The sequence below is a fragment of the Sus scrofa genome, chromosome 6 (assembly GCF_054392235.1).
Source record: "Sus scrofa isolate SSC_HxYL_T2T_F1_AM1 chromosome 6, Sscrofa_HxYL_maternal_Yorkshire_Landrace_v2.0, whole genome shotgun sequence".
Taxonomy (NCBI): domain Eukaryota; kingdom Metazoa; phylum Chordata; class Mammalia; order Artiodactyla; family Suidae; genus Sus; species Sus scrofa.
Window position 1 is genome coordinate 59,960,296 of NC_139388.1, and position 25,056 is coordinate 59,985,351.

Genomic DNA, 25,056 nt, shown 5'->3' on the forward strand with positions numbered 1-25,056 from the left:
TGGGTTTGGTCACAGGGATGCTATTCGGGGGTTTTTCCCTGGCTTGGGATCCTAGGTTAGGTCTGGGTTTCATCAGGTGACCTGCACTGCTGAACCCACTCCTGATGCTGTGGTTTCTGGAGGGAGACGGACGGGGGAATGGATGTTTCTTGCGTGTCTCTGGCAGGGCTGAGGTCACGTCTCCTCCAGGAAAACCCCAGAGTCCCACAGGGACTTAGTACTCTGCCTCCCAGTCCTCAGCAGGTGGCATCTCTGGGGGCGGCTGGGGACTTCTGGCTTCCTTCTTCCCATCCTGGGCATCTGGCATTGGTGATGGGGGCGTCACAGGCGGGGTCCTGGGGCCAGCCCCAGAGCCCCTGGCCCAGGCCCTCTCTGCCTGCTCTGACCTCCCAAGTCCCCACCGCTGCTGGCCCTGGTCCCGGCCTGGCCTGCGTCGGATGTCCCAGCCCCCGCGTCCCCTTGATGGCCTCTTGACAGTGCCCGGCTGGGAGCAGGAGGCCTGCGGGGTGCAGGGGCAGGAGGGCAAGGACTGCTGAAAGCTGTAGGCCCCCATCAAGGCGCTATGCAGGAGGTAGGAGAGGGCGTCCAGGCGGATGGGGACGGTGACAGAGGCCAGGCTCTCGGGGAGCCCCAGGTGAGCTGGATCTGGGCTGCCCAGGAGAGAAGGGAACAGGGCTGGGTAAGGTGCAGGAAGCCCGGACTCAGTCCCCGGAGAAGACAGGGACGGGTTGTTCCTAGAATGATAAAGACAGGTCAGCGGGTCTCATCTTCTGCCCATGCCTTTCCTTCCTACAGCCCGGCGGCTTCTGAGCTCCCCCCAGGATTCCGTTTCTCCCCAAACCCGGTATTGAATTTGCTTCTGACTTTCTTTCCTTTTCTCACCCCATCCCACTTCTTCCTGTCTCTCTCTTTCCAGAAAGACAGCTTTGGCAGAGCTTCAGTATCCACCAGAACAGGGTTCCTTTCTCTCTCTCTCTTTTTTTTTTTTTTTTTGCTTTTTTAGGGCCGCATCCACAGCATATGGATGTTCCCAGGCTAGGGGGTCGAACAGCAGCAAGATGGGATCTGAGCCGTGTCTGCACCCCGCACCACAGCTCCTGGCAACACCGGATCCTTCATGCACTGAGCAAGGCCAGGGGTGGAACCTGAACCCTCGTGGATACTCGTCAGGTTCCTTTCCACTGAGCCCCAAAGCGAACTCCTCATGTTCCCCTTTTCAAATCCTAAATTTTCACACCAAGAAATAGCTTCTGACCATAGCAGAAGGGCTGGGTCTGGGAAGCGGTCCATCAACGTGGGCAATAATTATTACTATTTCTCCAGCCCTACGGCTATCCCTGGCATCTTCACTTCTGGCTCCTTCTCCAAATTTTTCTGTTCCACAAATATGTTTATTTTTCCTTTTTTTTTTTTTGGGGGGGGGGGCACATATGGAGTTCCCTGGCCAGGACAGAGCAGAGCTGCAGGTGCCACCTACACAGCAGCTGTGGCAACACTGGATCCTTAACCCACTGTGCTGGGCAGGTGGCGCTGATCCTGATGCGCCACAGTAGGAACTCCCACAAATGTCTGTTTCTAGTTCTCAAAACATCTCCCCTGATTCTCTCTGTTCCCAAGATCCTCTAAGATAGTTTCTTTGTAACACGCCCAAGACTTTTTTCCCCGGTGCTCTGTGGGATTGTTCGACCCTCTCTCTCTGATTTTTCTGTCTCTCCTCTTTCTGGGTCTTTATTTTCTCTGCGGGGAGCGTTGTGTCTCTCACCCCTTGGGCCCAGCCCCTTCCTTTTGCTGATCCATGGTCACGGGGGTCTTTCGCGTCTTTTCCAGCACCTTCGCCTCGACTTCTCCAGGGCAAACAGAGCGGGGAGGGGTCTGGAAGGAGGTGGGCGGGACTTTGTCGGAAAGGGGCGTGGCTCTGGGGGGGCGTAGAGCCGCGGGAAAGCGTGCAGGCCTGGGCCCCTGGGCTTCCAGTGCGTCAACCCCGCAGAGCTCACGGTGCAGCCCCCGCCTCCTTGACATCCGCGAGCCCAGCCCCGGAGCCCCCTCCTCCCTCAGATCCAGGAGTCCCTGCCCCCCTCCTCCTCTCTCTCTAGGTTCCCGGGTCATGGCCTTGGGGCCGGGGGCTGATGGTGCTCTTTAGGATGAAAGGGACATTGGGGAAAGCTGGACGGTGGGCACTCCCGGGGGCAGAGGAGTTAGTTGACGGGCTAGATGTCTTAGGGGCTGGGTTTCATTCGCAGCTCTGTCTCCCACTTTGTGAGCTTAAGCCTTTCTAGTCTCTGTCTGGCCTGAGAAATGGGGCTAATATTCCCTTTCAGGGTCTCCTGAGGTTGACAGGATATAGCACGTGTGTAAAGTAGTCGACACAGGATCTGGACTACATTTAGTCTCAACAAATGAGCCTTACTCATCCTTATTGGAGGTGGTCGTGGTAGTCTTTTACTGAGAAGCAATAGTCATTCTAATATCTAGTCATTTAAAAAATATCATGTAGGCACTGGGAACTATGTCTAGTCACTTACGATGGAGCGTGATAATGTGAGAAAAAAGGATTCATACATGTATGTGTAACTGGGTCACCTTGCTGTACAGTAGAAAACTGACAGAACGCTATAAACCAGTGCATAATGGGAAAAATAAAAATCATTATATATATATATATATATAAAGAATTATCATTTAGGCCTTCTCGTGTGGCACAGTGGGTTAAAGGATTGGGTTGTTGTCACTGCAGCGGCTTGGGTCACTGCTGTGGCATGGTTTCGATCCCCGTCCTGGGAAACTTCCATATGCTGTGGGAGTAGCCAAAATAAATAAAGAAAATATTATTCAGTGCCTGCTTTGTGCTAGGCCTCAGAATGGGTGCTAGGGATCTAGCCCCAGACAAAATAGATGCACAGTTATGAACCCTACAGCCTGCGCAGTATCTTGCAGGCTGCAGTTGCAGACTTTGGAATTTGATTGATTGATTGATTTTTGTCTTTTTGTCTTCTTAAGGCCGCACCCGGGGCATGTGGAGGTTCCCCGGCTAGGGGTTTAATCAAGAGCTGTGGCTGCCCGATCCAAGCCACGTCTGCGACCTACACCACAGCTCAGGGTAGCGCCGGATCCTTAACCCATATCCTTAACCCACGGAGCGAGGCCAGGGATTGGAACTGCAACCTCATGGTTCCTAGTTGGATTCATTTCTGCTGCGCCACTACGGGAACTCCTGGAAATTTTTTTTTTTTTTATTCTAAAATTTTGGGATGACTTTGAATATTTGTAAGCAGAGGTGTGACACAATAAATATTTTAAGAAGAGCACTGTGCTTGCAGTTTGGGCAATGGGTGGTGGTGGAATGCAAGAGTGAACGCAGGAAGCCTGGAGAGGATACTGCCGTCTTCTAGGCAGAGAGGTGGAGGCTGAGGTCCAAGGGGCCTGGAAAACTCTGCTGCTTGCTTGCAAGGGGTGGAGGAGAAGGTTGGGGAGGTTTTCGTTCAGAGGAGGTGACCTTTGGGCTAGATCTAAGATGATGCAAAAGATGTAAAAGAAACGGTGCGAGCGAGCAAAGGCCAGGTGGCTGGAATCGAAAGATTTTTATCAAGAAGTCTGGCTGTCCTTTCCTGGCGACTACGATTAGCGGTTACAGGCTATCCCAAGGAGGAAGTTTACATCCAACAGCACTCCGAAATGAGGATGGGCATCCTCGCTCTGCTTACTAGTTCGTGACCCAGGCAAGCTGAATCTCCGTTTCTTCGCAACGTAAAACTCAATTCCAGCGTAATGACATTGATTCTGGTTTTGTCTTGTTACTGGTCCCCCAGTTTCTGCGATCTGCGTCTTCCCTCGTCATTTACCATGTATCTGGCCCTTTAAGGCCCTCCTATCCGAGCAAGGAGAGCAGGAGCGTCTAAAATTGACAGGCAAGTTCTGAAAAGTGACCAATCAATTCCCGCGTTGGCAGGGAACGAAGGTTCCGATTCGCTGAGGAACGCTGGCAGCAATAGGTCTGAGCTCCCTCCCGTCTTGTTACGTAGAAACAGCGCGAGAAGTCACCCTCAGCTCTGATTGGCGGGCGAGCTCGCGTTGCTTCCGCGTCTCCTCCCTCCTGCCGTCAAATCCGGGAGCTAGCACCTTCGCTCTTTGATTGGCTATGTTTCTGAGCGCCAGCCTTTCTCCTGCCCTCTGACTGGCTGTTCCCTCTCTGCCCCGCCTTGGGGCTGTAACCGACGATTTTGCCCGGGCTTTTAATGGTGTCTCGGGTTCGGGCTCGATCATTGCTGCCGAGTTCACGTCGGGGGAGTATTAGTCCAGGCATGGAGCTGCTGTGTAAAGCTTGGAGGAAGAAAGGGGCCCCAGGATGGGGGGAAAGTCCCACGCGGGTGTCCTTCACCTACTAGGGAGCCCCATTGCTCCATCCTAGGTTTAAGACCAGTCTTTTGCTTTCTCTGCCCCCTAACGATCTCGGACCGCCAAAGTCCTGAGATTCAGAGTTCCCTTGTGACACAGCGGGTTAAAGGACCCGGCGTTGTCCCTGCAGCGGCTTGGGTCGCTGCTGTGGCGCGGGTTCGATCCCTGGCCTGGGATCTTACACATGCTTCGGACGTGGCCCCCCAAAAAAAAAAAAAAAAGATAGACATGTTTTGTAGTTATACCTCTTGGTGTTCATAGTCTCCGATTAACTGGCTATAGAGTGGCTGGCAATGCAGAAAGTTCAAGCCGGGTCTGCTGACCCCTAGCCAGTAGTTGTTGCTGTGTGCATCCACCGGTGCCTTTCCCCAAGAGGACTGGCCCACGAGAACCCTCCCTCCTTCCAAGTCTCAAGTCATTACTGCAGAAGTCAGGACTTTAACACGAATTTCAGTTATTGGCCCCTGGTCAAACCTGTTGCCCTAACAACACAGTCTTGCAATTTCCCAAGTCAAGGAAATTTCAAAGTGTTGTTCCCCTGGCAGGATTGAGGGTTAGTGGGAGAGAAACAGGCCCCTCCAGCATCCTCTTTCCTCTAAGTCAATTAAAAGGAATTCAGGAACTAAAGTGCTCATCCCTTTTAGGACCTGAGTTTGAGTTTCACTTTGCTTGTTGTTGTTTTGCTTTTTAGGGCGGCAGCCGAGGCATATGGAGGTTCCCAGGCTAGGGGTCAAATCAGAGCTACAGCTGCTGGCCTACACCACAGCCACAGCAATGTGGGATCCAAGCCATATCTACATCGAAGCTCCTGGCAACACCAGATCCCCAACCCGCTGAGTGAGGCCAAGGATCAAACCTGCATTCTCATGACTACTAGTTGGATTTGTTTCCACTGCACCACAATGGGAACTACCCCCCCTTAAAGTTATTTTAACCCCCCCCCCCAACTTCCTTCATATGGAAGTTCCCAGACAGGGATGGAACTCGAGGCACAGCAGAGACCTGAGCCACAGGAATGACAACGCAGGATCCTTGACCTGCTAGCTCACCAGGGAATTCCTTTACTTTTTTTTCTTTGGAATTTCACTTCTGCTATTTTGTTGTGTGACGCTGTTCTTCTCTAAGTCCCATCTATAAAATGAGGCCGTTGTACAAACTACCTTGTATAAAATAAATATGCCTCAATGAGATACTCTCCAATACAGGAGATATGACCAATATTTTAGAGTAACTATAAATGGAGTATAACTTCCAAAAATCGTAAATCAGGAGTTCCCGTCGTGACTCAGTGGCTAACGAATCTGACTAGTAACCATGAGGTTGTGGGTTCGATCCCTGGCCTTGCTCAGTGGGTTGAGGATCCAGCGTGGCTGTGAGGTGTGGCGTAGGCCCGCAGCTACAGCTCCAATTGGACCCCTAGCCTGGGAACTTCCAGATTGTGCGGGTATAGCCCTAGAAAAGACCAAAGGAAAAAAAAAAAAAAAAAAAGTAAATCAGTATATTGTACACTTGAATTTTACATAATATCGTACATCGACTCTACTTCAACTTTTAAAAGTGTTTTTTTAAAAAATGAGGCAGTTGCATTGGGCGATCCTTTTCCATGAGCCTGTAATTCAGTTACTCTGCATATACTGGCTTCTGGGGGCCAAGTTCAAAGCTTTTTTTTTTTAATTTTTGGCCGCTCAAGGGTGATCCAGAAAAGAGTGGGTGTGGTTGTGCTCCAATAAAGATTTATGTTTATTTACGGACACGGAGATTTGAATTGCAAGTCATTTCCATGCATCACAAGACACTCTGCTTTTGACTGTCCCCACCCCCTTACTCATTGAACATGTAAAGAACAGGCTTGGCTCACAGGTGCCATGAAAATAGGCAGGGGGCCAGACCTGACCTGGGAGGTTGGCTTGGCGACCTCGCAAAGATGATGATTTCATCTCGAAAGGCCCTTCCGCCTTTGAGAAACCGAGACGGTGAGTAATCAGCCAAGGTGGTCCGTGGGTTTGACGGAAGAAAAGCTTCTGCTGGCTTCTCAGAATAGCGTATTCAAGAGAAGGCCACTCTGGAGACACTTGTCAGGCTGTGTCTGCGATGGGATGACCCATCCTTGGAGGATTAAAGACAGGCGGACAGACAGACTATACGTTCTGCTCTCTTCCCAACTGCCCTGCCTTCCTCCCTGGATCCCAGTCCTGCAGCCCAGCAGACCTGGGACTGGACCACGGCATACTCCAGTCAGTGGAACTGGACCGCAGCATATTCTGAGTGGAAATCCTTGGGCCCCTGGCTCTCCCGTGGTCTGGGGTCTGGGAAGTTGAGGACAGCGTAATGGAGCTCCTCCGGGTGGTTCTCTGAGTCTGGGACTTGCATGGCTGATTTGGGTCCTGGACAGTTGTGAGAGACAAAATGCAGCTCCTTCTGGTTCATTCTGGGCTCCAGGGTGTGCGCATCTGGAGGAGGGGCCTGAGATGGACCCCTTGGTTTGCCTTTCCGTTTCGGAGCCTAAGGGAAAGACAACCATCCGTTTATTCCTTCCTTCATTCCACAAACACTGGCATGCCTACCCCGTGCCAGGCACTGATTGAGGAACGGGAGGTACACTGGGCAATATAACAACGTCAATGCCCTTGCTGGGCCTCTTTCTCTTGGGGCGGGATGAACAATAAGCACAAGTCTGTTGGGTGAGCCTCCCAGCCTCGGAGTCTTTGCTTGGGCTGCTCCAGCAAACTAATGCAGGTGGACTGGTGTAACCACTACCCAAGACACAGAACTACGCCAGCACCTCCCTCCCAAATCCCTAGCAGTTACTAACCTGTCCTCCATCTCCATAATCTTTTTTTTTTTTTTTAAGGGCTGCACCCGTGGCATGTGAAGGTTCCCAGGCTAGGGGTCGAATTGGAGCTGAAGCAGCCGGCCTACACCACACCCACAGCAACGTCAGATCCGAGCTGCATCTGCGACCTACACCCCAGCTCATGGCAATGCCAGATCCTTAACCCACCCAGCGAGGCCAGGGATCGAACCCGTATCCTGGCCCGGATCCTAGTCGGGTTCGTTAACACTGAGCCACGACGTGACCTCCCATCTCCAAAATCTTATTACTTGAATGTTATATATGTGGAATCCTGTGGAGGTGACCGTTTGAGATTGGCTTTTTTCACCCACCCTTTTTTTTCACTTTCTTCTTTTCTTTTTAGGTTCATACCTGCAGGATATGGAAGTTCCTGGGCTAGGAGTCAAATCAGAGCTACAGCTGCAGTCTACACCACAGCCACAGCAATACGAGACCTGAATCACATCTGTCTCCTACGCCACAGGCAATGCCAAATCCTTAACCCACTGAGTGAGGCCAGGGATTGAACCTGCATCCTCCTGGACCCTGTGTTAGGGTCTTAACCCCCTGAGCCACAAGAGGAACTCCTTTTTTTGTTTTCCTTTCTGCCTTTCTGCCTTTCTTTCTTTTTTTTTTTTTTTTCCAGTCCTTAAGCTCTAGCCAACCAAGGGGGCAGAAGTGGTCTGGATGGATTTGCTGATGGGCTGATTGTGGGGGAAGTAGGGGTGGACGGAAGAGAGATGAGGAAGAGATGACTCTAAGGCTTTTGTCTTGAGCAGCTGGGCAAGTGCACTATCTGCTGAGACGTGGAGGATGGAGACAAAAGGTGAAGTGGTGCCTGGACATGAATTTGGTTTCAGACAGGCTAAGTCTGAGATGCCTATTAGACAGCCAAATGGAGATGCTGCTTAGACAGCTGGATATGAGTCTAGAATTCAGGGGTGAGTCTGAGACCGTTCTGGAGCCATCAGTGGATAGATGTTCTCTCCTGAAAATATCCATCATTTACCCAACACTTACTAGGGGCCAGGGACTATTCTAACCGTTTTAGAGGTAGAATATGGCCATACTGAATACCCAGAAGGTGACTATGTGGTCAATACTACTATTATCCCCACTTTACAGAGGCACAGAGAAGTTAAGTAACTCGTCCCAGAACACACAGTGACAAAAGCAGGAAGGAACCCAGGATTTTAGACTCCTGCTTTTTTTTTTTTTTTTTTGGATACATCCAGGCATGTGGAAGTTCCCAGGCCAGGGATCCAACACGTGACACAGCAGTGACAACGAGATCCTTCACCACTAGGCCACCAGGGAACTCATAGAGCCCTGCCTTTAATCATCACTAGGCCATATAGCCTCTTCTTGAAGTCAGTCACTGTGACATCATCAGTTATCATTAGTAATGTCATCCGTGGCGGTAATAACGGAATAGCTGCTCCATATTAAGCAAAACCAACTTTCAAGGAAGGAGAGATGGAGGCTCAGAGGGACGGAGGGATTCCGTCAAGGTGTCACAAGGGAAAGTGCTTGAATCCAGCACCCCGGCCTTTTCCATTGCGGGGGGCAAAGGGCGAGGGAGGAGCGTCTACGGGGGTCAGAAGAGGAACTGGAAGCTGCAGCTCGTCGGGACCACTCACCAGGGGGCCAGCGCGCGGGATCACGTTGATGTAATCCAGGATCGTGCTCCTCCGGGAGATCCTGGACCGCGGAGTCTCTCCCGGGGCCGGGGCCGGGGCCGGGGCCGGGGCCGGGTCTGGGGCCGGAACGCCGGCCTGGGTCCCTCTCTTCCTCAGGGCCTTCAGGCTGCAGGAACGCCCCGATTGGGTGTGCGCCCTGGCCCCGCCCCTTCCCGCGGCCCGGCCCCCACGCTCCGCCCACCCCTCCCGCCACTAACTCACAGGACCGGGAGCAGGCAGAGAAGAAGCAGCGCCGCGAGGCCAAGGCCTAGAAATACTCCGCTGGTGAAGGCTGTGGAGGCGAGGCCCTTCTCATCTGCAAGAGGAAAAGGCCAGCCGTCTCCGAACGCTTCCCCTCCACGTGGGCTGTCCCCCTGCCTCTAGGCGTTCGGGCTTCCGGCTGCCGCTCCCGAGGTTCTCCCGGCACCCCCTTCCCCCCGACTTCTTGCAAACTCCGCTCCTCCCCAGGCCCGGTGGCAGGCTTTCCGATTTAGCGCCCCCGGTCACAGACACCCGTGTCCCCGCTCCCCAGCTCCAGCTCCGACCGCAGGACCCTGCCCCTGTCGCCCCCAGCGCCCGCCTCCACGGGGCATCCAGTTGGCCTCTGACCTGGCTGCAGCAGGACAGTGGCGCTCTGGGCCCCGTGGACGTTCTGGGCCTCGCAGCTGAGTCTGAGGCTGGAGCTGAGCCCCTCGCCCAGGCTCAGGGAGCTGTTGACCCAGGGCCCGGTGGAGCTGGAGGTGACCTTGACCGAGGCGTTGCTGAGGTTCCCGTCCAGCAGCTCCTCCCCCAGCCGCCAGCGCAGGGAGGGGGCGGGCTGGGCTCGGGAGGAGCAGCTGCAGTGGAGACCCCCGTCCTCCCAGGAGCAGGAGGGACCCAGCAGCTGCGGGGGGTCTGCGGGGAGGGAGGAGATGGGTCAGCGGTGCCTCCCCGCCCCACCCCCACCCCCGATGCAGGTGTTCTGTCCCCGGGGTCCCCACACTCACAGACCACCAAGAGGCTCAGAGAGAGATTCTGGGAGCCCAGCGGGTTCTGAGCCCAGCAGGTGAATTCTCCTTCCTGTTCTGTTTGTATCTGAGGCAGTTCCAGGAGCCCAGGATCTGAGAGCTGGGAGGGGGCCAGAGTCTGTCCCGCTCGGGTCCAGCTCAGCTGGGCTGGGGGGTTGCTGTGAGTGACACAGAGTAGACGCAGGCTTTGGCCCTCCAGGACCGGGATGGATGTGCAATTCCCGAAGCTTTCCAGGACTAAGGAAGGGGAGAGGGAGGGCGGATGAAGAGCTGAGGCCACAGGGACCCTCTTGCTGGCCAGCATTCCAGACGCCTGGGCCCCCAATTTGGCCCCTAGAGGCCCTGGTTCCTCTGTTCCGCTTCCCTACCTGTCCTATTTGCTTGGGAGGCCATCACTCTCAGGTTCTCTGGGGCATCTGAAACAGAGACAGGGTACTGGCTCTAAAGTGGCCATGGGGAGTTCCCATCGTGGCGCAGTGGTTAACGAATCCGACTAGGAACCATGAGGTTGCGGGTTCGGTCCCTGCCCTTGCTCAGTGGGTTAAGGATCCAGCGTTGCTGTGAGCTGTGGTGTAGGTTGCAGACGCGGCTCGGATCCCGCGTTGCTGTGGCTCTGGTGTAGGCCGGTGGCTACAGCTCCGATTCAACCCCTGGCCTGGGAACCTCCATATGCCGCGGGAGCGGCCCAAGAAATAGCAACAACAACAAAAAGACAAAAAAAAAAAAAAAAAAAAAAAAGTGGCCATGGGTTTCCCTCTGGGCAAAGTGAATGTCCCTAGGGATGAAGGGGGCAGGGGGAGGTGGCGACTGAATCACCCCCTGAGTGATTCAACGGCTCAGTATCCCCAGGGACCGGACTGGTTAGAAGGGCGGGTCCCTATGAGAGTGACTTAGAATAGAAATAGCTATTTGAGGAGTTTCCTTGCGCCCTCAGTGGGTTAAAGATCTGGGAGCGTTGTCACTGCTGTGGCTCCAGACGCTGCTGTGGTTGGGGTTCTATCCCTGGCCGGGAACTTTCCCATGCTTCCAAGAAAGAAAAAAAAAAAAAAAAAACTGGAAAAAGAAAATAGTTATTTGAGATTTGTCCCTCTTCCTGGCAACAGAGCTTCTAACACTCCCCATTTCCTGAGGGGTACGGAAGAGTGACAAAAGTGCCTTGGGATTCAAGGCAAACCGCTTCTGATCACCCCTGAGTTTAGGTTAATGAGGTGACTTTCAGAAGTGCCTCAGGGTGAGGGCTTGTTGGGGGGGACGGGGAGCCAGCCGAGGATTAGCGGGTGGGAAATTTCAGTCCCACCCTCTTGACCTCAGAGCAGGAGAGCAGGGCTGGAGGTTGAGTTCCATCACCAGTGGCCAAAGAATTAATCAGCTGTGCCTCTGTAACGAAGCCTCCATAAGAACTTCCCCAAATGGGGTTTGGAGAGCTTCCAGGTTGGTGAACAGGTGATCTGGGGAGAGTGGAGCGCCTGGGGAGGGCATGGAGGTTAGGCACCACCCCCATAGCTTGCTTTATGCCTCTCTTCCATCTGGCTGATGCTGCGTTATAACTACTTATTTATTTTTGCTTTTTTATGGCTGCGCCCGTGGCATATGGAGGTTCCCAGACCAGAGGTGGAATCAGAGCTATAGCTGCCTACCTACACCACAGCCGCAGCAACGCAGGATCCCAGCCGCGTCTGCCACCTACACCGCAGTGCCGGATCCTTAACCCACAGAGAGGCCAGGGATTGAACTTGCACCCTCATGGTTCCTAGTCGGATTTGTTTCCGCTGCACCACGACGGGAATGCCCATTATAACTTTTTATAATAAACTGGTAATCTAGGGAGTAAAATAGTTCTCTGAGTTCTGTAAGCTGCTCTAGCAAATTAATGGAACACGAGGAGGAGGTGGAGGGAACCGCCAATCTATTGCCGGCCCATCAGAAGCGCAGGTGGACAAGCTGGGCTCGCCCTTGGCCTCTGAGGTGGGAGCAGGGCCAGACTCCGGGGACAGAGCCCTTTGACTGTGGGATCTGACTGTACCTGCAGGTAGATTGTGTCAGGATTGAGCAGAATTATAGGACGTCCCGCTGATGTTGGTGGCGTGGGAAAATACACCCTAGCCCACCCCGTTTTAGCTGGAACCAGAATCCTTAGTCTCCTGGGCCCGGGGTCCAGTTCCCTTGAGAGCTCTTGGACCCAGGCCTCAGCCCCCTGCCTCGTCACCTCCCCCCTCCCAGAAACCAGGCCCCTGCTGGTCACACTTACACTGCACAGAAAGGTCCAGGCTGCCGCTCTCAGAGCCTAACCTGTTCTCTGCTCTGCAGGTGTAGCGGCCCGCATCCTCAGCCTTCACCCGGGGCAGCACCAGCTCCAAGGTTCTGGAGCCTGAGGGGTGGGCCCAGGAGAGGATTCTGTCCCCCAGGGCCCAGCTCAGGGTGGCAAGAGGCACGCTCTCAGCGGTACAGAGCAGCCGCAGGAACTGGCCTTTCTGGGCTTCCAGATGTGAGCTGTTGCCCTGGGGCTCCGGGGCTGCAGACAGAGAGACAGCAGGAGCAGGGCTGCACGGAGGTGGTTGGGGGGACGCTTCCCCCGCCCTCCTGGCGCCCCCAGTAGGCCCTCAGTACCTGACACGTTGGACCACGAAACGCTGATAACCAGGTTTCTGGGGGCATCTGAAACCAGATTTGATTGGGAGCTGCCTTGAGGGAGGAATGTTCGAATCCCCACCGCCAGAGAAAGACCCCCCCCCCTCAGGGAAATGAAAGTGTGACCGCCCTCCAGGAAGGCAAAAGAGTGCCAAGGATGCGCTGGAGGGCAGAGGACCAGGCGGCGTCCGCGTTCCCATCGTAGCACTGCGGCAGCATCGCGAGACTTCACGCCCTCCCCTCCGCGCCCCGCTGAGCGCCGACCCTCCGCGCTGGGCCGCATCTCCCTACCGCCCGCCACCCCCGTGCCTGATTGCACATCCCGGGGTCTCTCCTGCCACCAAACTCACGCGCCACGTTAAGTCGGACGGTGGTCTCTGTGCTCACGCCCTTCCGGGAGAGGTCCGCTCCGCACGTGAGCTCCGTGTCGTGGTCCTGGGGTCTGGGCGTGAGGCTGAGCGCGGAGAAGTGGGAGGTTCTCGGCCCCGCCCCGTCGGAGGGGAAGGCAGCCCCCCTCCAGGAGAGAGTCGGGCTTGGACATTCCTCCGAGGTCCCGGGAAACACACAGAGGAGTGTCACCTGGCGCCCAGGCTCCAGCGTCTCTGGGATGTAGATCTCTGGCTTCTGAGTCAGGGCTGCGACAGAGGGAGAGACGGTGGGATGCCAGTCCCGGATGGGGGCGCTCCAGAGGGGTCACCCATGGTCCTTCCGCCAGAGCCCTTGCCCAGAATGAGGAGCAGGGGAGGGGGTGTCCTGCCCGAGTTCAGCTCAAGCCACTTCCATACCCGTCACCTCCAGAAAGAACTTGTATTCCTTGAAATTATATCGCACGTAAGGGCCTCTCTCCAACCGAAAGAAGTAGGCGGCATGGTCCTCCAAGCGAATGTCCCTGATCAGCAGCGAGCAGCTCCGGCTGAGATTGCCCAGGAGCTGGAATCGGCCCTTGGCGCCTGTCTGCACTTCTTGATCTGGCTTATTTGTGGCCACTGGCAGATCCACGCCTGTGTCCGCCTGGTCTTTGTACCAGGAGCCATAGGCTGGGGTGGAGTCAGTCCATTGCCTCCGGGGGTACGACTCGATGGAGCAGGACACCACCACGCACAGGCCTTCCTGCACGCTCACCCACTCCTGCACCTTCAGCTGGAACCGGGGATCCTGAGCCCCTGACCCTAAGGGGAGACAGAGGCTCAAGCTGCCACCCCAGCCCCCGCCCCCAGCCCTTGGGCTCCCGGCCACTCACCGCCCCACAGCACGGCTAAGAGCAGCGGCAGGAGCATCTCAGGCACTGGGACCTGCCCTGGGACAGGCTTGCACCCCGGACTGTGCTGTGACTGGCATCATGCGAGGGCAGGAGGCGGAAGCCGAGCCCTGGGGACTGATGCGTGAAATGAGCTTCAAGGCTGAGACCCACTCAACTCCTCCTTTTTGCTGCTCTCCCTACCCTGGCCTCGCCCACTTGAAGTCACTCTTTCCTGGAGGGGCTTGCTGAGTGTCTGGGTTGGCTGAGCTCACCCCTGGGGGAGGGAGGATGTGTGTCTGGCCGCCGGGCCTGGCTTTGGGGGGGATGAAGGTGGGGGCTCTCCCTTTGGGCTCTGGGTCATTGGCAAAGCAGAAGTGAAAGTCACCAGTAAGCCCTTTTTACAGGGGCCTCGATGATGGTGGTGGATGAGGGCAGGGTGGATTTCTGGCCTGGAGGCTGGGGGGTAGTGCAGGGCTGGTCTTGCTGGGTAAAAGACAGGATGCCCAGTGAAGTTGGCTTTCATGGAGTTCTCTTTGTGGCCAGTGGGTTAAGGATCTGGCATTGCCGCAGCTGTAGCGTAGGTTGCAGCTAAGGCTCAGATTCAATCCCTGACCCAGGAACTTCCATATGCTGCTAGTGCAGCCAAAAACAAACATACAAAACCCCCCCAAAAAAATTGACTTTCAGATAATGAATTTTTTTTTTTTTTTTTTTTTTTTTTTAGTATCAGTATGTCCCAGAGGTTCAGAGGTTGCATGGATATACTTCTACTAAGATCATGAGTTGCTTAGAGCTGAAATTCAAATGCAACCGGGCACCCGGCATTTTTATTCTCTCCATCTGGCAACCCTAGGCTGGTCTCAGTCCCACCCCGTCACCCTCCCTGGTGGCCTCTCCAATGCGTGGTCCCCTGAGACCTTAGTAAGCTGCCCAACAGCTGGATAATACACACTTGTAACACCTGTTGTGATAAGAACACAAACACCCAGGGTGATGCTCGTGGTGACAGTTTTAGGGACATCGGGGGCAGGGATGTTGTGGAATGTGTGGGTTCTCCTTCCCCAGATGTTGGCTCTTTTCATCTTGAAATAACTCTCTGTTTGGGTCACCCCGGGACACGGCTTGCCCACTGAGCTTCCATGACCTGGGACCTTGTGTGTATGCGGCAGGTGTCATGCTGTTTACGGGGGGGGGCCCGGAGGTAGATCAGACGGTCTGTCTCCTCAAGCAGACCCGGCTAGGTAAATGAGGATTCCTAGGAACAGAAAGCAGTGACATGCTTGAAAATGCCCCGCCCAGCACAGGCTGGGACAGGTGTTCGAGAGGGCCCTGGGGGACAGGGGAGTCACGTCTTTCTGGGGAAGTCAGGAGGGGCCTCCTGGAGGAAGTGACATGCAGCTCTCCCTGCCCTCAAATGCACTGCATCAGGCTGTTCAGGCATGAGCGGCTTAAACGACAGAGGTGTGCTTCCTCACAGTTGTGAAGGCTGCAAGTTCCAGATCCAGGTGTCAGGGAGTTCCCTGGTGGCTCCATGGGTTAAGGATCTGGCATTGTCCCTGCTGTGGTGTGGATTCCTGGCCTGGGGACTTCTGCTTGCCATGGGTGGGACCCCACACCCCCCACCAAAAAAAAAAAAAGAGAGCAAAGATCAAGGTGTCAGCCGTGGTGGTTTCTTCCAAGGTCTCTTTCCTTGGCGTGGAGAGGGCCCTCTTCTCCCTGGGTCTCCCCCTGCTCTCCCCAGGGGGTGTGTCTGTGTCATATTTAAGGACACCAGTCACATTGGGCTTGGGCTCTGCCCTGTGACCTCGTTTCATTTCGACTGAATTATCTCTTTAAAGACCCTAGCTCGGGGAGTTCCAATTGTGGCTCAGTGGTAATGAACGCGACTAGTATCCATGAGGACGTGGGTTCCATCCCTGGCCTCGATCAGTGGGTTATGGATCCGGCGTTGCGGTGAGCTGTGGCGTAGGTTGCAGACTCAGCTCAGATCCCGCGTTGCTGTGGCTGTGGTGTAGACTGGCAGTTGCAGCTCTGGGAACTTCCCTATGCTGCAGGTGTGGTACTGAAAAAAAAAAAAAAGACAGCAAAAAAAAAAAAAAAAAAGGTAGGGGGATCCAAGAGCTTCCAGAGTGGAGAACATGTGACCATTGGGGGAGAGTGGTACCCCGAGAGAGGGCATGGACGCCGGAGTCCTTACCCCACACCTTGTCTCCTGCATCCCTTCCATCCGGCTGTCCCTGAGTTATTTCCTTTTATAATAAGCCCGTCTTCTAGTAAGTACACCGTTCCTCTGCGCTCTGTGGGCCACTCCAGCCAATTCATTGAACCCAAGGAACGGGTCATGAGAACTTCCGATGGATCTATAGCCTGTTCGTCAGAAGCTCAGAGACAACCAGCACCTGTGATTGGCGTCTGAAGAGAGGAGGGGGCGTCTCACGGGACGGAGCCCTCACCCTGTGCGGTCCGACACTGTCTCCAGGTCGATGGTATCAGGATCAAGCTGCAGCTCAGGCTGGGGAATGGCCGGTGCTGGGGAAACGACGCCCCCACTGGAATTATTGATCAGAATTGTACTACCAATGTCAGTTTCTTGCTGTTCTTTCTTTTTGCTTTTCTTTGTTTGGCCACGCTTGTCCCATGCTGAAGTTCCTGGGCCAGGGATGAAGCCTGCCCCACAGCACATAGCAGTGACAATGCAGGATCCTTAATCCACTGAACCCCCAGGGAACTATTCAGTTCAATTTTTTTTTTTTTTTTTTTTTGGCTGCACCTCCAGTATGTAGAAGTTCCCCAGCCAGGGACTGAACCTGTATCACAGCAGTAGCCAGAGTTGCTGCAGTGACCATGATGGATCCTTAACTCACTGAACCACAAGGAAGCTCCCAGAGGTTGGTTTTTTTTTTCTGTCTTTTTCAGGGCCATGACTGCAGCATATGGAGGTTCCCAGGCTAGGGGTCAAATCTGAGCTGTTGCCGCTGGCCTACGCCAGAGCCACAGCAATGTAAGAACCAAGCCGAATCTACGACCTACACCACAGCTCACGGCAACACCGGATCCTTAACCCACTGAGCGAGACCCGGGATTGAACCCGCAACCTCATGGTTCCTAGTTGGATTCGTTAACCGCTGAGCCATGACGGGAACTCCTCTAGAGTTACTTTGAAATACAGATCGGACCAAGTCACCCTCTGGCTCAAAGGTTTCAATGCTATCTCATTTTATTTAGGAGAAAATCCAAACCTCTCACTATAACCTATAGAGCCTGACCTGATGTAGCTCAGTGACCCTCTGAACTCGCTTTGAACCCACTTAACTTCTGTTTTCCCACCAGCAATCCTCCACTCTGTTCTCACATGTGCCCAGTTTGTTTCCACCTCAGGAACGTGACACTTGCTGTTCCCTCTTTTCCAGGAATGCTATTCCCGGGGCGGCCCCATCTCACATCCCACTGTTCTCAGCTCAAAGGCCATCTCTTCTTGCCCTGTTTTTTTTTTTTTTTTTTTTTTTTAAGAGCCACACCTGCGGCATATGGAGGTTCCCAGGCTATGGGTGGAATCGGAGCTGTAGCCGCTGGCCTACACCACAGCCACGGCAACGCCAGATCCGAGCCGCATCTGTGACCTACACCATAGCTCCTGGCAACACTGGATCCTTAGCCCACGGAGCAAGGCCAGGGATTGAACCTGTGTCCCCGTGGACACAGTGGATGCTAGTCGGGCTCATTACTGCTAGGCCACAATGGGAACTTCCTCAGAGGCCATCTCTTCTGACGGGCCTCTCCTGTCCTTACAACCAACTCACCCCAACACTTGCCTGCCCGTCCACTTTTCCAAATTTGGGGCGATTTCTTTGGCCTCCTCTGACCTTCCGTCTTGCCTCCATGCGACCAGAGCACTTCCCCTCTACTTTGCAATTGCCTCCTCGTGCCAGCCGCTCTTTCCCCACCCTTGGCCAGGCCACAGGCTAGCGGCTACCTGGGTCCAGGACGATCGTATTCTGGCATCCTCACGGCTGTCTTCTCTGCCTGAGGATGTTCAGCTTATTCCTCGAGGAAAAGAACAAATAAACTCTACGATCCTTGGGTCTCTGTCTCCAATTCAACAGATGTTGAGCGCAGACTCTGTCTCTGAGGTCATAACAAGGGCAAAGATAGATATTGAGAGGAAGTGAGAAGGGGGTGGAGGGGTTGGGGAAGGGGGAGTGAGGTAGGTAGGGAGTTAGTTCAGGTTTCTGCCCTGGGAAGGTTGCTTGGGTGTGGGTCGTAGGATGGGACTCATTCTCATGAGGAGGGATGAATGCAGCGGACGGAGGGAGCACAAGTCTGGCTGTCGTTGAGGGCGGGAGGGTGCCGAGGAGCCTCTTTTGGGGGCAGGAAATATCCTAGACACCCTGAGTAGCATCTTTGCGCTGGTTGGGCGCACCTGCTCCAGTGCCCCCCCCCAACCCCCATAGCCCGTGTGCTGCAGTTCAGGACGCGGCCGCCAGAGGGCGCGCCCTCTCCCCAGCACCGACTGAGCCTTGGGGCGCCCCAGTCACCAGGATCTGTGCTGTCCAGAGTCCTGAAGAACCGCAGCTCTGCAGGGAATACTTCTCAAGTTCTGCGCACGTTTGCAAATATTACTCCTCCAAAAAGGCTGCGTTCCTTCTCATGGAAGCTACAAATGATGATTCTGCTCTTTTCACTGCGCCTCTGTACAACTGAGTCTGCTGGGGGGACAGCACAGCAAAGAGAACTCTAAGTCACCACAACCACTCCACTTCCCTCTCCACAAAGCCACCCATTCCTGAAACTGAAAACACCTCAGTATCTTCCCATTCCCACAGCATCCTTCTCAAAAGACTTCCACCCAGGCACACCGAATGTGATGTGCACATGAGAAAACGGTCCTGTGGTGTCTTAGGCTGTTCCAGCTGCTATAATAGACACACCAAAGATAAGAGCTGAAACCATAAAACTCTTAGAAAAAAATACAGGCAGTATCTTTTTTTGTTTTGTTTTTCAGCCATGCCTGTGGCATGTATACGTTCCTGGGCCAGGGGTTGACCTTATGCTGCAGCAGTGACCCAAGCTGCTGCGGTGACAGTGCTGGATTCCTACTCTGCTGCGAAACAAGAGAATTCCCAGGCAGTTTTTTTTTTTTTTTTTCATTTTAGAGCCACACTCTGGGCATAAGGAAGTTTCCAGACCAGGGGCTGAATCAGAGCTGCAGCTGCTGGCCTACATTACAGCCATAGCAACACCAGATCCAAGCCGTGTCTGCGACCATTAGGACAGCTGTTAGGTTAGCAACAACAACAACAACAATAAAAATCAAAAATGGAAACTAACAAGTGATGGCGAAGATGTGGGCAAATGAGAACCCTTGTGCATTGCCTGTGGGAAGAGAAGATGGTGCAGCCTCATGCAAAATGCTTTCAAGAGCCTCCCAAATTCAACAGAATTACCACAAGACCCTGCGCCCCTCTCCTAGGGATTGACCGCATGGGCTCAAACCGATATTTGCACCCCACGTGTTCATAGCAGCCAACTTCACTGCAGCGGCAGAACCAACCCTAGTGCCCATCAGCAGAAGAGTGGGGGAGCCAAGCCCGGGAGACACACACAAGCCAATACCCTCAGCCGTACAAAGGAACACATGCAGTTCTGACACGGGCTCCAGCCTGAAGGACCCGAGACAACAATCCGCTCCATGAAGGAAGCCAGACCCCACGGGACAAGGATTGTAGGATTCGGCTCCTAGGAGCTACCCACAGGGCAAACCCATGGGAGGAGAAAGTAGACGGCGTGCTTGCAGCTGGGGGGTGGGGGTGCCAAGCAGTCTCTGTCTCACAGTGGAGACTTCCTGCTGGGATGCTGCACACGTTCTGGACACAGGCGGTGGTGACGGTGGCTTCACGTGGTGAATGCACTTAGCACCATGGAAGTGGCGCGTGGAAAGCGGGACGAGTCACGTTGTGTCTTATGGCTGTGGTTCTCCAATTCAGGGAACGAGAAGGGCTTCTGGTCCTTGAGGTGCTGTCCTTACGGGCACAAGACGGTTTGGATAAATTATAAATACAATGAGGGCACGTCAGCTGTTGACCCACGTTGGAGGGAAAGTCACAGGAGGAAAGGAGCCTGTGACATGTCGGGGTGCAGAGGCCGAGGGACTGGGGAGAAGCTGGGAGGACGTTGCTGCCCCCGTGGAAGACCACTGGCAGCCAGTGCAAACTTCTGGAAGCCTTAGCAGGATCCCAGTGGCTGGGGTTCTGCTCAGAATCAGCCAGCGGGGATCCAGCAGCAACAACAGAGCTGTGACCAGGCCCTGCTGGGCTCCCCAGGCGGGAGGGGCTGGTGCCGCGGGCCAGGGAGGTCGTGGAGCCGGGGAGCATCTCTTTGGGATCTACAGCGAAGGTCAAGGCCACTGAGATTTCCAGCGGGTGTGGTACGTGTGGGAAAAGAGGAGCCAAGATGAGGCGGATGTGTTTGTCCCGAGCCAGTGGCCAGATGGAGTTGTGTGTGTTACTGGGAGGACCTCAGAGAGGAGGGTTTTGAAGGGTGATCCCTGCCCTCGCTCAGTGGGTGAAGGATCCGGCAATGGCTAGAGCTGTGGTGTAGGTTGCAGACATGGCTCGGATCCTGCATCCCTGTGGCTGCCGTGTAGACCAGCAGCTACAGTTCCGAGTTAGCCTGGGAACCTGTATATGCCGTGGGGTTCAAAAAAAAAGAAAAGAAGGAGAGAAAGAGAAGTGTGGTTGCTGGGAGATGGGAGGAAAGCAGAGTGAGGATTTGTTGATTGGTGGGTATAGTGTTTCAAGTTTTTCAACTTGAAAAAAATTTTTTTTTACTGGATTCAAAAAAATTTATATTCATTAGAATAAATTCCAGTATACTGCCAGGACAGTCTCACCAGTGACCCAGCTCTAAAGGCTGACAGTGCTACGTGTTCAGGGAGGAAGTGCTACGCTGGGTGGGGAGCAGGTCGCAGGCTGGGACCAGCTGAGTCCAGGCCTTCTGGTCTGCAGGTCAGCGGCACCGAGATGCTGGCTGCTGGCGGAAGGAGCGAATGAGTGATTGGCAGCTGCCCTCACCTCCCCCAGGAGCCCCTCCTTTCCTGCGGCTCCAGACGCCCCCCCCCCCCCGACCCCGGGACCCTACGTCTTGCAGGACCGACCACCCCAGGGTCCAGGTGAGGCTGCGACCCTCCCGGTCAAGGCAGGAGTTGAGCAGCGCCCTGGTGTCGACAGCGGTGCTGGGCTGGGGGAAGCTTGGGGACTCACGGGGGCCCCCGCCTCGGTGTCCCCGGAGGTCCTGGTCCAGGCTCTGGGGCCGGAGGGCGGCGCCCGAGATGGGGGGCGGGAAGGGGGTCTCCCCCTGGTCGGCTCCTCTCTGGGCAGGTCCCCGGGTCTCTGGGCCGAGGGGCGACCACGGGCTCTGGGCAGAGTGGGAACGAGCTCTCTCTGTGAGGTTCCTCTTCTGAGACAGTGAGTCTTGGGCTCCTCCCCAGCTTCCGCGGGTCTCCCCGCAGCCCCACCTCCCACTGGGCTTCCCGTTCCCTCTTCAGACCCAGGACGCCCAGACACCCCGGGTCTGAGAGATGCGGCCCCTGTTGCTGCTGCCGCTGCTGTGGGCAGGTGAGTGGGCGGCGGGGAGAGGGCCGCGCGGGGCGGGGCTGCGGCTGATCCTCGTCCCCCCGCAGGGTCCCTGGCTCGGCACCTGAGCTACCTGCTGGACGTGCAGGAGACCGTGACGGTGCAGGAGGGCCTGTGTGTCCGCGTGCCCTGCTCCTTCTTCCATTCTTGGATCTCCTGGTCTGCGCCTGTTCACGGCTACTGGTTCCGCCAAGGGCCACATCCCTCCTGGGACACCCTCGTGGCCACAAACAACCCAGCTCCTAAAGTGCGGGAGGAGACCCGGGGCCGATTCCACCTCCTCTGGGACCCGCGGAACAAGAGCTGCTCCCTGGACATCAGAGACGCACAGACGAGGGACACCGGGACATACTTCTTCAGGGTGGAGGGCAGTCCTAACGTGGGACATAGCTACTTAGAGAACAAGCTCTCTGTGCCGGTGACGGGTAAGGTCGGGTCAAGGAGAGGACCCACATGGGGCCCTGGGGTCCCCAGGGGAGGCCCAGGAGGGGACCCTCTGTCTTCTCATCCTGGGAGGGACCAGGGGATCCAGGGGACAGGACACAGGGGCTGGCCTGAGGCAGCATCTGCTCTTGGGGGCACCCTCGGGGTCCCCACCTCCAGGGCCAGGGTCCGTGTCTCTCTCCTCTCCAGCTGTGACCCAGACACCTGATATCGGGGTCCAGGGGACCCTGGAATCTGGCCGCCCCGGGATCATCACCTGTGCCCTGCCCACGGCCTCTGAGTGGTGCACACCCCCCACCTCTCCTGGATGGGGGCCGCCCTCCGCTCCCTGCGGTCCAGGCCCCCCACCTCCTCAGTGCTGACCTTCACCCCGGGGCCCAGGGACCACGGCACAGACCTCACATGTCGAGTGGCCTTCCCCGGAGCTGGAGCCGGCGTGAGCTTCCAGAGCACCATCAGGCTGAACGTGTCATGTGAGTGCTGGGCCACGATGGGGGGCCCTGAGGGTGGTGGGGCCGTCGGGGGGAGGGGTTGGGGGTAAGGGGGGGAGGCCCGAGGTGGGACACTCAGGGACTGTCTGTGGAGGGCATGCTGGGGTCAAGAAGAAGAGGCTGGAGTTCCCACGGTGGCGCAATGGGATCTGTGGTGTCTCTGCAATACTAGGACACAGGTTCCATCCCCGGCCTGGCACGTGGGTGAAGGGATCCTGCACTGGCGCAGCTGTGCCAAAGGTCGAAGCTGCAGCTTGGATCTGATCTCTGGTCCGGGAACTCCACAGCCTCGGGGCAGCAAAAAAAGAAGAAAAAGAGACCACACAGACCGCATCATCTTGCCTGTGACCACTCCAGCGTCCTGTAGGAGGCCGATTCTTTCTTTCTGTTCCAGATGCTCCAGAGAATCTGACCGTCCACGTCTTCCGGGGAAAGAGCACAGGTGGGCGAGTCCCCGGGTGGAGCTGAGGTCAGACGCGGGGCTGGGGGACGCGGGGAAGGCTGGACAGGACCAAGCCCATCCCTCCTCAGCTCCTCCCTCCTCTCTCTGCCCCCCGCCACCCCCGGCAGGACTCTCTCTAGGGCCGCTGGGAATTCCTGGGCGGCCACGCACTGTCCCCCCTGCTTGCTCCCTCTCTTCTGACCTCTTCTCCCCACTCTTCTTGCCCGTCTCCGACTTCCCACGCTGGGCACCACACTTCTGGCTGGTTTCTGCTGGATTCCAGGGGCGAGCTCCTCCACGCTGGGGCTTCCCATCCTACCTGTGCCCTGGAGACGCTCACAGGTCTCTGCCCTGAGCGCCCTCCACTCCCCCTTGGAAAGACCCCCCCCCCCACCTGAGTAACCCTGGTCTCCACCTGGAAGTCCCTTGAGACCCTGTGTCTCAGCCAACACCCCCCAGGACTCAAGGAGTTTTGCCATGGGGACCTCCTGAAAACACCTCGCAACACGGCCTTCTTCCAGTCCCAAGACGCGACTCGGGGGCCTCCATCCTCTCTCCCTCACCTGGACTTGGACAAGCCTCCCCTCTAGCCTCCCAGCCTCCAATCCTGTCCCGTCCAGCCGGCCACAATGGGGGCCCCAGCTCTCACCCAGCTGCCCCTTCCCTGCTCAGAACCCTCCATGACTCCCCGTGGCTCAGGTCACCTCCAAGTGGCCAGACCCGCATGTGTGAGCGCCTCTGCCCAGTGTCACTCATCTGCCCCCCGCCGCGCCCAGATGTTCTCTCCGGGGACTCTTCCTCAAATGTCCACCCCCTGTCCTGGGACCATCCTGTCCTTCCCCTCACCCTACCTCCTGGACGCCCACCCCTACCCGCCCTTGCCCGAGATGTTTGTCTCAGAGAGGACACTGTCCCCGTGTCTGGGGGGACAGAGGGCGAGAAGGGTCTCTCAACCCCGTTCGTCTCGCTCTCTCCATCCCCCTAGTCCCGGAGATCCTGGGCAACGGCACCTCCCTGCATGTCCCGGAGGGTCAGTCCCTGCGCCTGGTCTGTGATGCTCATGGCAGCTCCCCCACCAGGCTGAGCTGGACCCAGGGGAGCCTGACCCTGAGCCCCTCCCAGCCCCTGGATCCCGGGGTCCTGGAGCTGCCCCGCATGGTCTTGGGGGACGGAGGGGAGTTCACCTGCTGAGCTCAGCACCGGAGCGTCTCGTACCATGTCTCCTTGAACCTAGTCATGCAGGGTGAGTATAAGCAGGGATGCCCGGGGAGTTCCCGCGGTGGCTCAGCCGGTTAAGAACCTGACTAGTATCCATGAGGATGTGGGCTCAATCCCTGGCCCCATTCAGTGAGCTGTGGTGTAGGTTGCAGACAGAGTTCATCTGGTATGGCTGGGGCTGGGGCTGGGGCTGGGGCTGGCAGCTGCAGCTTCGAGTCAACCCCCAGCCTGGGAACTTCCATTTGCCACACCTGTGACCCTAAAAAATTTTTTAAAAATTGAATGAATAAATAAATAAAAGACTGACAGTAAGAAAAAAATAAGCAAGGATGCCGGCGTTCTGAGCTGGGGCCGGGAGCTGACTAAGGTGTGGACCCGAGGAAGCTCACCCTGCCCCCTTCCTCCCTCTCTCCCTCCTCAAGGCGTCTCCTCTTCCTGTCCCTTCATCCCTGGGGAGCAGCAGGGCACCTGGCCCTTGATCCTCACCCTGATCAGAGGGGCCCTGATGGGGGCAGGTTTCCTTCTCACCTATGGCCTCACCTGGATCTACTACACCAGGTGAGCGGACCTGCGCCTCTCATGGGAAGTCTGATGACGGGCCCCCACGTTCCAAGCTGCATCTGCAAACTACACCACAGCTCATGGCAACACTGGATCCCTAACCCACTGAGCAAGGCCAGGGATAGAACCTGCGTCCTCATGGTTCCTAGTCGGATTCATTTCTGCTGCACCACAACAGGAACTCCTGGGTTCCGAGACCAGCTCAGCAGGTTGGGGCTGAAGAACGGGTGCTGTGAAACGTAAGGAATAAAGTTAACATCAAACAAGACACAGAGACATTTATCTTAAGTAAAGGTGGGAACCGGGGTACTCAAGGTCTCAGGGACCCAGAGCGCCGCCTCAAGAAACCACACTGCTTTGGTTGTGCTCTTGAGGAGGACGTCAAGTGAGGAGGGCGTTGCAGGTGCAGGATATAGGGGGTTTTTTAAGTTATTTTTTTAAGTCACAGAGCCAGTTGCTGATTAAGCTTTTATTTTGACCTTGAGGCATT

At 55.8% G+C, this 25,056-nt stretch overlaps 2 protein-coding genes and 1 non-coding gene across 6 annotated transcripts; 1 reads left to right on the forward strand and 2 right to left on the reverse strand.

Moving 5' to 3' along the window:
* Window positions 1–76: 76 nt before the first annotated feature.
* C6H19orf84 (chromosome 6 C19orf84 homolog) lies at window positions 77–3,848 on the reverse strand. The gene is made up of 3 exons (XM_013995077.3): window positions 3,702–3,848; window positions 1,763–1,872; window positions 77–734 (listed from the first exon to the last, which is right to left on the reverse strand). The coding sequence occupies exons 2-3, from the start codon at window positions 1,795–1,797 to the stop codon at window positions 215–217; spliced, it is 555 nt and encodes a 184-aa protein (XP_013850531.3). The 5' UTR covers window positions 1,798–1,872; window positions 3,702–3,848; the 3' UTR covers window positions 77–214.
* A 2,260-nt stretch (window positions 3,849–6,108) lies between these two features.
* SIGLEC10 (sialic acid binding Ig like lectin 10) lies at window positions 6,109–13,976 on the reverse strand. 4 transcript variants are annotated; one of them, XM_021094936.2, is made up of 12 exons: window positions 13,780–13,976; window positions 13,325–13,708; window positions 12,890–13,174; window positions 12,519–12,566; window positions 12,160–12,423; window positions 10,280–10,327; window positions 9,891–10,148; window positions 9,514–9,798; window positions 9,127–9,220; window positions 8,866–9,031; window positions 6,601–6,894; window positions 6,109–6,498 (listed from the first exon to the last, which is right to left on the reverse strand). In XM_021094936.2, exons 1-11 carry the CDS (start codon window positions 13,814–13,816, stop codon window positions 6,628–6,630), a joined length of 2,136 nt encoding a protein of 711 aa, XP_020950595.2. In that variant the 5' UTR covers window positions 13,817–13,976; the 3' UTR covers window positions 6,109–6,498; window positions 6,601–6,627. The 4 variants fall into 4 exon arrangements, with proteins under 4 accessions (XP_020950595.2, XP_020950597.2, XP_084817603.1 ...); XM_021094938.2 differs by lacking the exon at window positions 9,514–9,798; XM_084961477.1 differs by having other exon boundaries at window positions 6,109–6,894.
* Window positions 13,977–21,300: 7,324 nt separating this feature from the next.
* Window positions 21,301–24,707, forward strand: LOC100515899 (sialic acid-binding Ig-like lectin 14). The gene is made up of 6 exons (XR_014806589.1): window positions 21,301–21,392; window positions 21,458–21,835; window positions 22,044–22,327; window positions 22,740–22,787; window positions 23,773–24,030; window positions 24,428–24,707. It is a non-coding gene; the product is annotated as a sialic acid-binding Ig-like lectin 14 (transcript).
* The last annotated feature ends 349 nt before the right edge of the window (window positions 24,708–25,056 follow it).